Genomic DNA, 16224 nt, shown 5'->3' on the forward strand with positions numbered 1-16224 from the left:
ACTTCTCATGGCGTGCCCCAGTCTTTCAACTGAAGAACATGTTTTGCTGCAATGGTTCCGAGTGAGGGTATGAAGACCACCTGGACTCAATTTCAGCTTTACTGCTCACTAGCTGTATGATTAACTTCTCCAAGCCTTGATTCTCTCATCTGTGAAGTGAGAATAAAAATAGGGGCTACGTCATAAGACAGAGTAAGAATTAAATGAACCAATGCAGGCAAAGCATGGAGGACAGCACCTGGCCCACAGCAGGTGCCCAACCCTGGCAGATTATGACTATAACCCCTGGGGCTGTATATCAGTGTAGTGGCTCAGAGTCTGGACTCTGCACTCATACTGTTGAGGCTAATGGCCCAACTTGGCAACTAAGTTACTTAAGCAAGTTATTTAACTTTCCCATTGCCTTATCTGTGAGAAGGGAGCAATAATACAGCCTCCCCAGAATGAGATCATCCACACAGAAGCACATATACACACAGGGCTCAAGTGACTCCCAGTCAAGGGGTTCGTGTGCCCTGGGCACTTTGCAGGCTTCCCCGCCTCTTCGTGGGCCCCAAGCCTGAAACAGCCCATGGGACTGCACTGCCAACTTTTGTTGCTTTTAAACTTGTAAGTGATCTGTTCATTTTATTTGTTGGAAAGACAAGGAAAGAGATACAGAGAGAACTGCCATCCATTGGTTCACTCCCCAAATCCTGCAATGACCAGGGCTGGGTCAGATCAAAGTCTGAAGCCAGGAAGTTGACCTTGGTCGCCCATGTGGGTGCTGACAGGAATCCAACTATTGGAGCCATCACCTGCTGCCTCCCAGGTGTGTATTATCAGGAAGTGTAATTGGGAGCAGAGCCGGGACTTCCTTCCAGGCATTCCGGTATGGGATGTGGGCAAGCCCACTGGCACCTTAACCACTACAACAAATGCCCACGCGGTAGATGGCCGCTCCTGGGCCCACCTCCTGCAACAACTGATGAGCCTGGGAAATAATTACTGATCCCCACAGCACTAACGTCAACTCCACACTGTAATTCTCGGCGTACAAGGAACACTGTCTCCCTTGCTTGAGAACAAGCTCAAGAACTCCAGGTTCTGACCCATCTCTGTATCCCCTGCAGCACGTTGCATGGTATCTGGCATGGAGACAGTGGGAGGAGGCACAGAAAGAAGGTAGGAGCCGGGATTAATGAACAATATAACGCTTAAAAATACTTATACATTGGAAGACATAGACGAGGGTCCAGATATCCATATGCTAGGAACATATCCTGACTGCTGGGAGGGACTGGGGCAGGGCCACTGGCCCAAATCTGTCTGCCCTCCTCATTTAACCCTTCTTTCAAGCAGTTACGTGGTTCACACGTTCAACAGACTTTTACTGAGTATTGCTTTTTTTTTTTTTTTTTCGGACAGGCAGAGTGGACAGTGAGAGAGAGAGACAGAGAGAAAGGTCTTCCTTTTCCGTTGGTTCACCTCCCAATGGCCGCTGCGGCCGGCGCACCGCGCTGATCCGAAGCCAGGAGCCAGGTATTTCTCCTGGTCTCCCATGTGGGTGCAGGGCCCAAGGACTTGGGCCATCCTCCACTGCACTCCCTGGCCACAGCAGAGAGCTGGACTGGAAGAGGAACAACCGGGACAGAATCTAGTGCCCCGACTGGGACTAGAACCCGGGGTGCCGGCACCATGAGTATTGCCTTTAAATAAAGCACTTGAATAAGCAATGAAGATAAAACAAAGCCCAGTCCCTAAAGAGCTTACATTCTCATGGGGAGGATCACAGGTCAACAGACCATTAAGATCAAGTATAGGCAGTGCTACCTATTCAATGTTTACTTACTGAATGCTAAGGCTAAGCACTGGGAGTACAGCTGTGAGCCCCTATGATACCACCTTGTGGCTGTCAATGTCACAGCAAAGACAAAAACTCAAGGAAGAGTGAGTGAGGCAAGAGGTGGAGAGAGTAGGAGATCGGGGAGGCAGGCCCAGGGGAGTGTGGGGACCTACAGGGGGACAACTCAGCCCAGCCTTAACCAACCAGGGATGCTTCCTAAGGAAACCTAAGCAGGTCATCCAAGAGTCCTTGAGGAGAACTTGATGTCATGCCTTTGGAGTGCTGGGAGGAAGATGGCCCTGCAACTCCTAGTTCACCCAGTCCACCAAACAGAAGGCACACTTCCCAGCACCTACAACGATGGGGCAGCTAAGGAGTGAACAGAAGAGGGAGATGGGAATCTGGATTGGTATGAATAGAGCCATAGACAGGACAGTCTCGTGAGGTGAGCAAAACACACACGAGTAGGACAATTCTGTTGTGCTCATGGGGACAGGCAAGAAAGAGACGTAGTCCAGGGCATGGTGGATTTTCTGAGCACAGCTACTCTGAAAGCATCAGTACGAGATCCTCAGCTTGAGTCCATTTCCTATGGCAGTCACCCAGACCCTCTGCCATCTCAAGTCTTGCCTAGAGTCCCTATCTTAGGGTTTCACCACCAGCTGGGGATGTCGGAGCACAAGGGACAAGGAAGCAAGGGCAAATCCGGCCAGAGGGAGAAAGGAAGAAAACGAAGAGCTAAATCTCAACATTGTGATACTAAAAGGAAATACCAGTGCTTGCTTATCCTTACTCCTTAGTGTAAAATAAATGCAATGCTGAGAAAGTACACATCTGTAGACCGAAGTGCTTTAAAAATATGGCTCTCTAGCTATCTGTTAAAGTCAAGATATCACCCTCGGGGCAGGCATTTGGTGAAGCAGTTAAGCCCGCACTTGGGATGACCACTTCTCAGATCAAACAGCCTGGGTTTGAGTCCTGCCTCTGCTTCCGACCCAGCTTTCCGCTCATGTGCACCTTGGGAGGTGGCAGATGACCCAAGCCTCAAGTGCTTGGGTCTCTGCCACCCATGGAGGTTGCCCAGACTGAGTTCTGCACTCCTGGTTTCAACCTGGCCCAGGCCCTGCTGTTGTAGGCACTTGGGGAGTGAAACAGCAGATGGAAGATGTCTGTCTCTCTCTCTGTGTCTCTACACTTTGTAAACAAAAAAAGAAAATAAGGACATAAAACAATTTTTAAAATATGTCACCCAGTAAAACCACTCTTTTATTTCTTATCATCCTATTATGGAAAATTTCAAACTCAGGCCAAATCAAAGACCTTTTTAATAACCCCCATGTACTGATCACCTGGCTTTAACAATGAACAAGTCACTGATGCTCTTTCAATCCTGATACCACCCACTACCTCCTCTCCTGATGGAACCGGCTTGAAGCACATCCCAGATATCACGTGATTTTATCTTTATATACTCTGGTATATGCTTTAGAAATAAAACATGAATACATTTCAGAAAGTAAATTTTTAAAAAATAAAGAATAGTATCATTCTCATAGTTAAAAATCAACAATACCTTAATGTCATCAAATATCCAACCACAATTTAAATGTCCCCAATTATGTCATTTTTTTATTTTTTAAAGATTTATTTTATGTATTTGAAAGGCAGAGTTACAGAGAGAGCCACTGGTTCAGTCGCCAAATGGTGACAACAGTCAGGGCTGGGCAAGGCTGAAGCCAGGAACCTGGAACTCCAGCTGGGTCTCCCACATAGATGCAGGGCCCAAGGATTTGGGCCATCTTCCACTGCTTTCTTCAGCATTAGCAAGGAGCTGGATCAGACACGGGACAGACAGAACGTGAACCAGTGCCCATACAGGATGCCAGCGTTGCAGGTGGCTTAACCTGCTGTGCCAGGACATTGGCCCCCATCTCAATGTTTTTAAACAACTGGTTCACTTGTGTCAGATTCAAACAAGGTCCCCAGATGGTATTTGGCTGATCTGTCTCATCTCTCTCAATCTACAATCTCAATCCACTAACATTTCTGTTCTTAGAATTTCTTTATGGGTAAACCTGGGCCTGAGCAGTCCCCACACTGTGGCCCTGGCAGCTTGCCTCCCTGTGGGGGTCATTAACATGTTCCACAGTCCCGAGCTTCCTGTGCTCTGGCTCTAGAGGATCCGTGGGATTCAGGCGGGATGTCTGTGACCTCACAGTGTGATGCATAGCCCCTCTGCAAGACATGGGGGGAGGGAAAGGGCAAATGGGGCCTGGCTGCCTCTCTGTGTGTGTGGCTGAACCTGGCTCACGGGAGGTGCTGGTTTCAGATCAGATGCAGGTGACGGTGCCCCCAGCTCACCCACTGAATGCTGCTTTAAAAACCTACATGGAATGCAGGCAGCAGCTGTTTTTAGCTTTGGAAAAGCAAATTGGCGCAGGCCAACTCGGGAAGAAGATCAAAGTTTGAACTATTGCGGAAATGGTGAACTCACCATTTTTCCCCTCTAGGAGCCCCAGGATGTCGGGGGGAAAAAAAAAACAGATATCACAGAGAGGGAAGCGCTCAGGACAGCAATGCCGTGAAGTCCTTATGAACTCCTAGGCTGATCCTCGGGCTGCATACACACACGGCTCGGTGCATGGAAGGCACTGAGAATGGAACTCCGGCATGAGGGCTGGGGATGCACGCACAGGGCAGATCCAAACAGCCCTGCAAGAACAGTATGGCAAGGCTGCAAGCGCAGCCCACACAGGGCAGAAACTTGTGGCCTGGCCCATCGGGGTCATGTGCCCACTAAGACAAAAATATAAGCATTCTCTATAGGATTTAAATAAGACACAGGGAAAACCATCCAGGACATTCTCCAAACTTACTTGTCCCAGGGAGAACCAGGAAAATTTTAATTCCCCTGGGGAAAGAGAATCAAGAGACACCATGGGCAGGATGACACATGCCAGAATTCTGTGGCAAAGATGTGCAAGCAGCTGCTACACAAAGACTCCAAGAAGCAACCGCCAACACTATCAAAATAAGTGGAAAAACGCAGCTCAGAGAAAAAGAAACAGAAAATTGAAAGGAGAACTTAAGGGAAGCTTTAACACTAAGCCATACAGTAGCTGATACTGAAACACATCACATCACCAGATGGGTCCAAAAGTGGACTGCACCCAGCAACGGGAACAGGAAGTGAACTTGATGAGAGGTGAGTAGAAATGATCCAACCTGAATAAAAAGAAAAGACATGACTCAGGGCTGGCGCTGAATCCTCTGCCCGCAGTGCCGGCATCCTGTATGGGCTCTGGTTCTAGTCCCAGCTGCTCTTCTTCCAATCCAGCTTTCTGCTATGGCCTGGGAAAGCAGAAGATGGCCCAAGTCCTTGGGCCCCTGCACCCATGTGGGAGACCCGGAAGAAGTTCCTGGCTCCTGGCTTCAGATCAGCACAGCTCCAGCTGTTGCGGCCATTTGGGGAGTGAACCAGTGGATGGAAAACCTTTCTCTCTGTCTCTAACTCTACCTCTCAAAAAAATAAAATCTTAAGACATGATTTAAAAATGAACACAGGTGCCCCACTGGGGAATAGCATGTTAAGCTGCCTGTGATGTCAGTACCCAGTTTGAGCACCAGTTCAAGTCCTGGCTGTTCTACTTCTGATCCAGCTCCCTAGTAATGCACCTGGGAAAGCAGCATAAGATGGCCCAAGTGCTTGGGTCCCTGCCACCCACATGGGAGACCCAGATGGAGTTCTAGGCTCCCAACTATGGCCTGGCCTGGTCTAAGCCGTGCAGCCATTTGGTAAGTGAACCAGCAGACAGAAGATCAATCTCTTCTCATCTCTTCTCTAACTCTGCCTTTCAAATAAATAAAACAAATCCTTTTTTAGAAAATGAACAAAGCCGCAGGGACCCATGGGTCAACAACAAAAGATCTAACGTTGTTATTAGAATCCTGTAAGGAAAGAAGAGTACAGGACTTAAAAAAATACCTTAAAAATAATAGCTGAAACACACCAAGCACAGTGAAAGAAGAAAACCCATAGTTTCAAATAGCTCGGAGAATCTTGAACAGGATAAACTCAAAGAAACCCACACCCAGCCACATGGTGATCTCAGCATGGAAATCTAAAGACAGGAAAAAAGAAACCTCTTCAAAGCGGCTAAAGAAAAATGATATAGAAACTATGGGGGACAATTTGAATGACTATACATTTCTCTTGGGCAGCCCAAGAAGCCAGTAGGAAATGGCACCTTTAAAGTGTTTAGAGAAAAGAACTGTCAACCCTGAATTCTAGACGCCGTAAAAACATCCTTCAGCAGTGAAGGTGGAATAAAGACGTTCTCAGATGAAGGAAAACCAGGAGAATTTGCTGCTCGCAGAGCGGCTGTGTACGAAGTGCTGCAGGAAGTTCTCCCGACAGCAGGCAAATGATACTAGAAGGAAACCCGAGCATCGGGAAGAACGGAAGAGCAACTAGAATGGTGAAAGTCTGGGTAAACATGATGTTCTCCTCTGGAGTTCTTACACAATGTATTCAAAAGTATAAAGCAAAAACGGAAATATCATCTTGGGGGTTTTCCCGATCTGCAGAACACACAAATAAAAATTGAGAAGTAAATACAAATAGTGACTTTTAACTTAGTATTTTAAAAACCGGTGAATAGCAGGAGAGAATCAACCACTTATCCTCCCTTTGCTGTGTGAACTGTACTTTGATCAGGGAGCCGAGTTAACAAAATTCTGTCTCACTGAAGAACAGCCGCTAAGAGAAGAGAAAAGGAGGGAGAGGCAGGATGTCCTCCATCTGCTGCTGCTTCATTCCCCAAATGCCTGCAACAGCCAGTGCTGAAGATGGGAGGACAGAACTCAACCCGGGTCTCCCACGTCGGTTAGGCACTTGAGCCATCATCGCTGCCCCGCAGAGTGTGCGTCAGCAAGAAGCTGGACAGGAAAGTGGAGCTGGGCGGCGAACCAGGCATTCCAGCAGGGCATGTGAGTGTTCCCAGTGGCAACTTAACTGCTGTCCCATGCTTACCCCTGAATCAGTTTCTAAATCACAACTATGCACGTGGAGAATGCTGGCTTAACCCCCACTGACATAACCTGCAATGGATATAATGTACTCATGTTGGCAAAGACCAATATCCGAACATTTAAATCACTCAAGGTTTCCAATTCTGAAAGGGGGTACAAAGGATGATACAATCATTTTGAACGTACACCCTACAATGTGTCACACCTGGCTTTTATTACCATGAGGATGTATGAATATACATAAATATGCATATTTGTGTAAAATTTCTCACTTAGACTCTCAGGAGGACTAAGTGGAACACAAAAGAACATCCTCTAGACCCAGAGGCAAAGGCAAAGTTCTAGTAGAAAAGGTCTTTCCTTTACTCACTCATAGTTTCATTTTAAAACACTATTGATTCTTCATTCAATTACTCTGGGCCGGCTAGGATACCAAACACATGTTGGGTATCACACATCCGATCCTCACAGGAACTGGAGGACACCGGCTCTTGGCACACCCCACTGAGGGACAAGGACGCCATGCAGGGGGCCCAACTCCGGCGTCGTTAGAGCAGAACACAGCCCCACACCCAGGCTCTTGCCCTGTCAGCAGCACGCATGCTCCCCGCGACCCTGGGTTTTGGTCACTCTCCTAACCACACAACAACCTGGTGGCTGTGCCAGGCTTCTCCACTTGCACCAGGAGGACCCAGTGAGGCCCAGGAGAAGTCACATGGGAGCTGTAAATGTCCTATGTCCCCACTGCGAGGCAGCTGTGGGTTATGGGCTCTCCCAGCAAGGACACAGTAACAGCGCCGAGTTGCCTGCCTCCTCTGGGACCTGAACTAGAACCACCAGACTAGGGAGAATCAAGCGAGCAAAACCACCATCAAAGTCACTGAAACGTATGTATGGGGGGGGGGGGGGGAATCACGTGAGAAAACAGTCACAGTAGGGGCTGGCACTGTGACACAGCAAGTAAAAGCTACCACCTACAGTGCCGGCATCCCATATGGGCGCCAGTTCAAATTCCGGCTGCTCCATTTCTGATCCACTTCTGATCTCTGCTAATGCACCCAGGAAAGCAGTGGAAGATGCTCCAAGTCCTTGAGCCCTTGCACTCATGTGGGAGACCTGGAGAAAGCTCCCGGCTTCGGACCAGTCCAGCTCCAGCCGTTGTGGTCCACGGCCACCTGGGGAGTGAACCAGCACATGGAAGATCTCTCCCTCCCCTCCCTTCGCTTTGCCTCCCCTCTCCTCCCCCCCCCCCCCCCCCCCCCCGTCTTTCATAGCAGAGAACTGGATCAGAAGCAGAGCCACTGGGACAGAACTAGCACCCATTCAGAAAGGTGCCGCACGTGGAGGCTTAGCCTACTACACCACAGCGCCCACCCCATTAAAAAATCCAATAAACTTTGGGAAGTGTGTGTGTATATATGTCTGTCTGTCTGTCTGTGTGGAGAGAGGGAGAGAGAGAAAGGGAGAGAGGGAGAGGGAGAGAGAGAGAGATGAAGGGAAAAAAAGAAAACTGGCACCAAATAACCTAAGCATTAACAGTGTTTCATTTTAATTTACATGGTTTTTGGCAATTTTGTCTTCATCTTTATACTTCATCATTTTTTTATATTTTGCAAGTTCTTTACGATAACCAGATGACAAAAACTGTTCTTAATCTGTGCAACGAGGGTAGGCGAGGAGGAACAGGCAGCACACGGAGGATCAGGGCCAAGAAACCTTTCTGAGCAACGCTACAGCGGTGGACGTGCGTCGTGATGCTATCGTCCAAGTTATAGGATGCGCGACATGGAGAGTGAACCCTAATGTCAAGGACAGACATCGGGTGACCACGTGCTGCAGTGCAGACTGACCGACTGTGACAAGTGCGGCAGGGGATGCTGACCAGGGGGAGGCCGTGTGTGGGTAGGGGCAGGGGATGTGGGAAGTTTGTGTCTTCCTCTCAATTTTGCTGTCAACCTAAAACTTCCCTTAAAAAAATAGGAAATTATGAAGGCTCAAGTGGTCTAATATCTGGGGAGAGAGGAAAGAGGAGGCATCCCTGACCAGAGGGACCAAAGGCAGCTACAAAGCAACTTGCTGGCAGAGCTGGAAGGGCACTGAAGGTGGGAGAGATGCCTGTGGAGGTCCCTGAGCTGCCGTGTGTGGAGCCACTGTGGACAGGGGGATGCTGGGAAGGATGGACAGCAGGGACCCAGGGGAAGGGAAGCCCTGAGACTGCTAACAGGCCAGGTACAGTAGAGTGAGCGTGATGGAGGCGGGGTGTGTCTGCACGTGTGTGTCTAGGTATACGCTAATACCATGGGACATTGTACAGCAGGTAAACAAATCAAGGTGGTCAGTCAAGGGGCTGTTTAGCTTCATCTCCATGACTTGGACCTTCTTTTCAAGAAGGTCTTCTTATAGTGTATGCATTCCTCAGTTTTCATTACATCACGAAATATCTGAGGCAGCCTAACCTGACAGAGCAAAGAGGCTGATTTTGGCTCTCAGTTCTGGGAGTTCAATCCAAGATCCGGCAGCTCCCACAGGTTTGGCAGCTGGGGCTGGTGGCAGAATCCCAGGGTGGCACCAAGCACCACACAGCAAAAGACACGGAGCACCTATCTCTCACAAAGCCACCAGGATCCAAGCACCATTCTAACTGACCTAATCCAATCCAGTCCGTTCCCAAAGGCCCCTGCCTCCAAACCGCAGAGCAGGATGAACTCTGCACCCTCTTAGCATGACTCCCTTACAGCTGTGGGGACCAACCTCCTGCATTTAGGTGGGGGGCAGACTTTCAAACCACAGCACGGGCTATATCATTAATAAATACTTTTTTGAAAGACTTCAAAGAAGAAGTCTGGCACCGCGGCTCAATAGGCTAATCCTCTGCCTTGTGGTGCCGGCATACCGGGTTCTAGTCCCAGTTGGGGCGCCGGATTCTGTCCTGGTTGCCCCTCTTCCAGGCCAGCTCTCTGCTGTGGCCCAGGAGTGCAGTGGAGGATGGTCCAAGTTCTTGGGCCCTGCACCCCATGGGAGACCAGGAGAAGCACCTGGCTCCTGGCTTTGGATCAGCGCGGTGCGCCGGCCGCGGCGGCCATTGGAGGGTGAACCAATGGCAAAAGGAAGACCTTTCTCTCTGTCTCTCTCTCTCTCACTATCCACTCTGCCTGTCAAAAAAATAAATAAATAAAAATAAAAACAAAGTAAGAAGAAGAGCAAGGAAGCACCTAAATGTGAGTGCAGCATCAGAGGGGACCAGACGCGGGTCCGAGATGGCTCTGCTACTTACAACCCGTGTGGCCCCGGGTGCCTTCGTCTTCCTCTCTACAATTGGGAGTCCCGATCGCTTCCCTGGGGAGAGTACTTTGCACATGCACAGCTATCGTCAGAACTGAAAATAGAGTATGTTTCAGACTCAGTGCTCATAATGGAATTCCCAATAAATGGCAGGTGAGCATCTACAGATTTACACGAGCGAGAAGAGGCCAGGAGCCGAACGTGAGCCACAGCAGAGCGCGCCTGAGCCACTGGGTGTCGGAATCGCACAGAGCGGCTGGCATGGACACGTCCAGCCGGCGGGACAGGATGAGGGATCGCAGCACCCGTGTCCGCGGCACTTACTGCAGTTCTCTTCGTCGCTGCCGTCGGGGCAGTCCTCAAACCCGTTACACCGGAAGCGGCCAATGATGCAGTGGATGCCGCTGGCGCAGGGGAAGAATGTGGGGCCGCACTTCGACTTGGCCTTGGCTGCAGGGGGGAAAAGGGGACAAACAGCAAGATATCAGGAGGCCAAGTTCTCAGATCGCTGCGCGCTCACCCCACTCTGAATGTACAATGTTTCAGATCCACCCTGAGGTCCACCTCCCAGTGCCCACCTCAAATACTCCACCTGATCAGACACCCATGGGGGCAACCTCGAGGAGGGAAAGGCTAGTCCTGCTGCTTCATTAGGGCCCCAGAGGCCAAAGCACAGCAGGTGCTCAGTCAAAATGTCCCAAACAAAGGAATCGACGGAATAGTGCATGACTACCTGGATGATGGATGGAGCTTGTTTCTTAAGGTGTCCAAGAACTCACCACAATTCACCCCCTGACTGCTGAAGCCATTGAGGCAGCGAGTGCTCACAACACCAGGCCCTGTGCCAGGTGCTCCACATGGATCATCTCATTTAACCCACGCAGCAGCCACCCAGCGGCACGGCACGCGAAAACCAGGGAGCCTAACAAGTCGGTCAGTGTCCTTACACAGGGCTGCTTGCAAGGCTGGCTCCTGCTTGGCTGGAGTCGGGGAACACAGGCTCAGGGAGCGCCCCCCCACCCCCGCAACTGCTAAGAGTGGCCCACTGGGCCTGCACTGTGCACAAAGTACCATCATGCCCGATCCCTGCAGTCCTTCCTGGGGTCTGGAACTTAGGTAGAAGCTAGGCAGAGTGTGCCCAGATGATCAAACCCCGGGGGAAAACCCCTGGGGGCACAGTCTCTGGTGAGACCCCTGGTAGACAACAGCCCCCACGCCGCATTATGACTTATTACTTCACTCCACTCCCCTTCACCCCTGTGTCCCTTTGCTGTAACAAATCACACGCTGAGTGCTGTGTGTGCTCCCGGTCACTGAACCTGACGGTGGTCTTGGGAGCCCCCACAGAGCTATGTTTTGAGAGGTGGAATGGCCTGCCCAAGGTCTCATCCCTAGACTGTGCAGTGCCAAGGGAGGCCCTGGGCATAGCAAGGCCGGACGCCCTGACCACCCACTCAGTGGCACTGCCGCTCTTTGAAGGCTGTCACAGTTCACGACAAAAGCCAGACTCCTGCTCCCATGGTACTAAAAATTCCTACAGAAACTGCCGCAACTTGGCCTTGACCGAGTGTCCTGCTAAACCAAACAGCCCTGTGGGGTAAGGCACTCTGCTGTCAACGTGCTGGCGGCTCTGGCCCACAGTCAGGAGGCATGAGACCAGACATAGCACCACATCCAGGCGGCACGTCCAACTTAGCATCCTTCTCCCCTCCTTTTTTTTTTTGACAGGCAGAGTGGACAGTGAGAGAGAGAGAGAGAGAGAGAAAGGTCTTCCTTTTCCATTGGTTCACCCACCAATGGCTGCTGCAGCTGGCACACTGCACTGATATGAAGCCAGGAGCCAGGTGCTTCTCCTGGTCTCCCATACGGGTGCAGGGCCCAAGCACTTGGGCCATCCTCCACTGCACTCCCGGGCCACAGCAGAGAGCTGGCCTGGAAGAGGGGCAACCGGGACAGAACCCAGCGCCCTGACTGGGACTAGAACCTGGTGTGCCGGTGCCGCAAGGTGGAGGATTAGCCTATTGAGCCGCAGCACCGGTCTCCCCTCCTGTCTTGGAAGAGGACGCGTGGTGCTGCAAGATGGAGGGGCCGTTTCCTGGGAACAAAGATGCCGCCAGTTAGCCCCATGCTCCGGCCACCTGTGATACGCCAACTTCAGTAGCGGCTGATTCACAACCAACAGGGCTTTGAGGCCTGGGGCATGCCTTAAAAATCCCCCCATGGCTTTGTTTCAACCTGGAACTTCTGTGATGGTGCTGGTGTGCTCTTCTCAAAGCACAGACTCAGGAGAGTCCTGGATTCAAATTCTGACTCAATTTTTTCTGACCTTGGGCAAGTTTCTAAATATTGCTGAGCTTCAGTCTCTGCTTTAGGAAACATCCACTTCGCAGGGCTCTGGTGAGGATTCAGTGAGCTCATCCACATAACCTAACATAGTTAGTAGGAGCAAGGCACAGAGATGCTCAAATAACGCTAATACCTGTGCTATTTGTCATCATCATCATCATCACTAGGTTTGTAGAATTTTAAAACTGATCCTTGGGGCTGCTAATTTTTTTTTTCCAATGGCCAAAGCTAGAAAAGCTCATTATGGAAGATCTCTAAGAATCGATATAAAGTGATTTATGAGACAGTGTTAAGAGAAAACAACAAAATGCAAAATAGCATCTACAGTGCTTTGCCTTTTATACAGGAAAATGAGATGTAAGAAAGTATATGTGCTTCTGTGCCAAAGAAATACTCACGCAGAAAGGATAAACCCGGAACAAGAGATTAGTGATCTACAGGGGTGGGCTGGGGAAGGAAGAGAAGGAACCTTAGAAAACATTATTCAGACTGGAGTCTATAAGGCTAAGGAAAAAAGAACTGTCCACAAATTCTACACTCAAGTTAAACTGACACCTTACGAGGATTTCATCAGCAATTCTCAAACTACCTTCTGTGTGTACTGGAGTTAAATAAATAAGTAAGTAAATAATATGGGCAGAATTTCTTGATGTCAGAAAAAAAATGTTATCAATAAGGAAAGGGGGAAGGATCAATAAACTCTGAGGTGCTGAGCTGGAATTGACGGTATCATTATCAACTCAGAGCTTTAAAGAACTAGACAGACAGACAACAGACATAGAGATAGAGATGTAGACAGGTAGATCCGGATGAAGAGATAATATGTAGGTACAGCCGGCGCCGCGGCTCAATAGGCTAATCCTCCGCCTTGTGGCGCCGGCACACCGGGTTCTAGTCCCGGTCGGGGCACCGATCCTATCCCGGTTGCCCCTCTTCCAGGCCAGCTCTCTGCTGTGGCCAGGGAGTGCAGTGGAGGATGGCCCAAGTGCTTGGGCCCTGCACCCCATGGGAGACCAGGAGAAGCACCTGGCTCCTGCCATCGGAACAGCGCGGTGCGCCGGCCGCAGCGCGCCTACCGCGGTGGCCATTGGAGGGTGAACCAACGGCAAAGGAAGACCTTTCTCTCTCTCTCTCTCTCTCTCTCACTGTCCACTCTGCCTGTCCAAAAAAAAAAAAAAAAATGTAGGTACATGCACGTGGATAGATTGATGAATGTTAAAATATTGCTGTGACATAAACACATGTATGTGTATATATAAATATATATTTGTTAAATATTAATTTGTTAAGAAATTCAGTGAACAGGGGAGAAGGAAAAGTCCTCTAGAGAAGAATTCCCATTTATTAACGTAGAAGGGAGTATGCAACAGAAAAGTTGTCATTCAGCAAATACCAGGCTAATAACTGCTATTGGTAAGATCCATCAGCAGATGCTACAATCAGAGGATAAAAGCTTGAGAAAAAACAGCGTATATGCACAATCTTGAAGTATCTCCCCCAAAACATTTATTAATTGCAAAACAATAGTTGACAGTGGAGGAGCTTGGTGGACAGCCCCCTACCCAAGTGATCACTAGCAGCAAGCGTCACTAGCAGTAGGACATATCAACACTACAGCCCCTGAGACGGGTACATAAAAACAGAAAATGGGATTTCTTCTGTAGCATTCTTGCCCACGTGCAAGGATCAGGGTAACCACAAGGAAACACCGGGATCCAAGTGGAGGCGACAGTCTGCAGTGTAACCAGATCAGTGACCTCCAAGGTCAGGAAGGACAAAGACAGGCTGAGGAACCACCAGAGACTGGCAGAGACCAAGAAGACATGAGGATTAAATGCAATGTGCGATCCCGGAACGAGAGCAGTTATTAGTGGAAAACTGGCTAAACACCACCGAAGTTGCAGAACATAGTTAGTAGTACTGCACCAACATTAATTTTTTAGCCTTGGTAACTGTGCTATGGCTAATGAGTATGGCAATTCCCAGTACCATTTTTGCAGCTTTTCTATAGATCTAAAATCACTTCAAAATAAAAAGTTAAAAAAAAAATTGTTCTTTGTGAAACACATAAAGTATAGAGAAGATAAAACTTGCCTATAATCCCACCACTCCAAAATAACCACAATTCACACCTTTCTATGCATCATATTTATGCTGACAACAGAACACATATAATTAATGTCTTAGGGGGTTTGTTCAATTCCACTGTATTTTGGCGTAAGTCACGTGCAGTTGGAAGAAATAAGAGGGACCCCCAAGATCCTCTTCCTACTCCTCCCCACCCCACCCTGCCTAGTAACATCTTGTAAACGATGGGACATTACCAGCAGGACAGCGACCCTGTTCCCACCAAGATCACCATGAGGATTCCTTTTGTTGCCCTGCTACAGCCACACTCGCTGCGCATCTCCTCCTTAGCCTCTGGTGGCCACTAATGCGTTTTACATGTCTACACTTTCGTCAGTGCAAGAACGTTACAGAAATGGAATCAGACAGTTTACAACCTTTGGGGAATGGTTTGTTTTCATTGAACCTAAGTCTGCAGAGAGAAAGCATGCACTTTTGTGCACTAATTCTTCCACTTGTCACGACAACATAAATATTTCCCAAACTTTGTAATGGCTACAAAATATTTCATCTTAGTGGGATGGCAAGGTATTTTACCACTTCCCCACCGGGGCACTTCACTAAGTGTGGATGTCACCTGTTCCCCAAAGGCTCAAGCATTAGAAGTTTCAGCCACTGCCTGCGATGCCGGCATCTAGCCTGGCTGCTCCACTTTTGACCCAGCTCCCTGTTAATGCACCTGGGAAAGCAGAAGATGGCCCAAATGCTTGGGCTCCTGCTACCCATGTGGGAGACCCAGATGGAGTTCCAGGCTCCTGGCTTTGGCCTGGCCCAGCCCTGGTTATTGCAGTCATTTGGAGAATGAGGTAGCCAACGGAAGATCTCCATCTGGATCTCTCCATCCCTCCCTCTCCTTCTCTCTGTGTAACTCTGTCTTTCCAATGAGTAAGTAAGTAGAAGAGGAGAAGGAAGAAGAAGAAGTTGAAGTTTAACCCTCTAGGCACTGGCAGTGTAGCCTTTAAGGCCTGGGCCCTAGTGCGGAGTAACAGGTCACTAGGGTACGTTCCTCAGAAGGGGATGAACGCTGGAGTGAAACAGTTCCTGCAAGCTTGAGTTGTTACAGAAGGAGCAAAGCCTGACCCCTGACCTACACTCTGGCTTCCCGTCCTGCCGTGTGATCTCTCACTGTCACACATGCGCCTGCCACAGAGCTGAGCAAAACACAGCACCACGTTCTTGAACCTCCACAACTGTGAGCTAAATAAGCCTCTTTTCTTTACAGATTACATGGCCTCCAGCACTTAGTTATAACATTTAGTTACAACAGAATTTTCAGCACTGGGGCCAGCACTGTGGTACAATGGATTAAGCCACTGCCTAGGATGCTGGCATCCCATATGGGCGTGGGTTCACCACTCTGCTGCTCCACGTTCCCCCAGCCAGCTCCCTGCTAATGAATGGCCTGGGGAAAGCAGTGGAAGACGGTTCAAGTACTTGGGCCCCTGCACCTACAGGGGAGACCTAGTTGAAGTTCTGGGCTCCTGGTTCCTGGCTTCAGCCTGGACCAGTCCTGGCTATTGCGGCCATTTGGGAGTGAACCAGAAGATGGAAGATAGATCAATCAATCTCTCTCCTCCCCACAACACTCTGTCTTTCAAATAAAGAGAAAATTC

General features: G+C 49.3%; 1 protein-coding gene across 2 annotated transcripts in view; it reads right to left on the bottom strand.

Moving 5' to 3' along the window:
• LDLRAD3 (low density lipoprotein receptor class A domain containing 3) overlaps positions 1 to 16224 on the bottom strand; it is a 251411-nt gene that overhangs the window by 121697 nt on the left and 113490 nt on the right. For both annotated transcript variants that reach the window (XR_009866368.1, XM_062196301.1), the window contains exon 3: positions 10463 to 10588. Coding sequence is in view for 1 of the 2 variants with exons in the window: in XM_062196301.1 (XP_062052285.1) it covers positions 10463 to 10588 (126 nt within the window). In the remaining variant the exon portion in view is untranslated. The remainder of the gene's footprint in view (positions 1 to 10462; positions 10589 to 16224) is intronic.

This window comes from Lepus europaeus, chromosome 7, assembly GCF_033115175.1.
Source record: "Lepus europaeus isolate LE1 chromosome 7, mLepTim1.pri, whole genome shotgun sequence".
Lineage (NCBI taxonomy): Eukaryota > Metazoa > Chordata > Mammalia > Lagomorpha > Leporidae > Lepus > Lepus europaeus.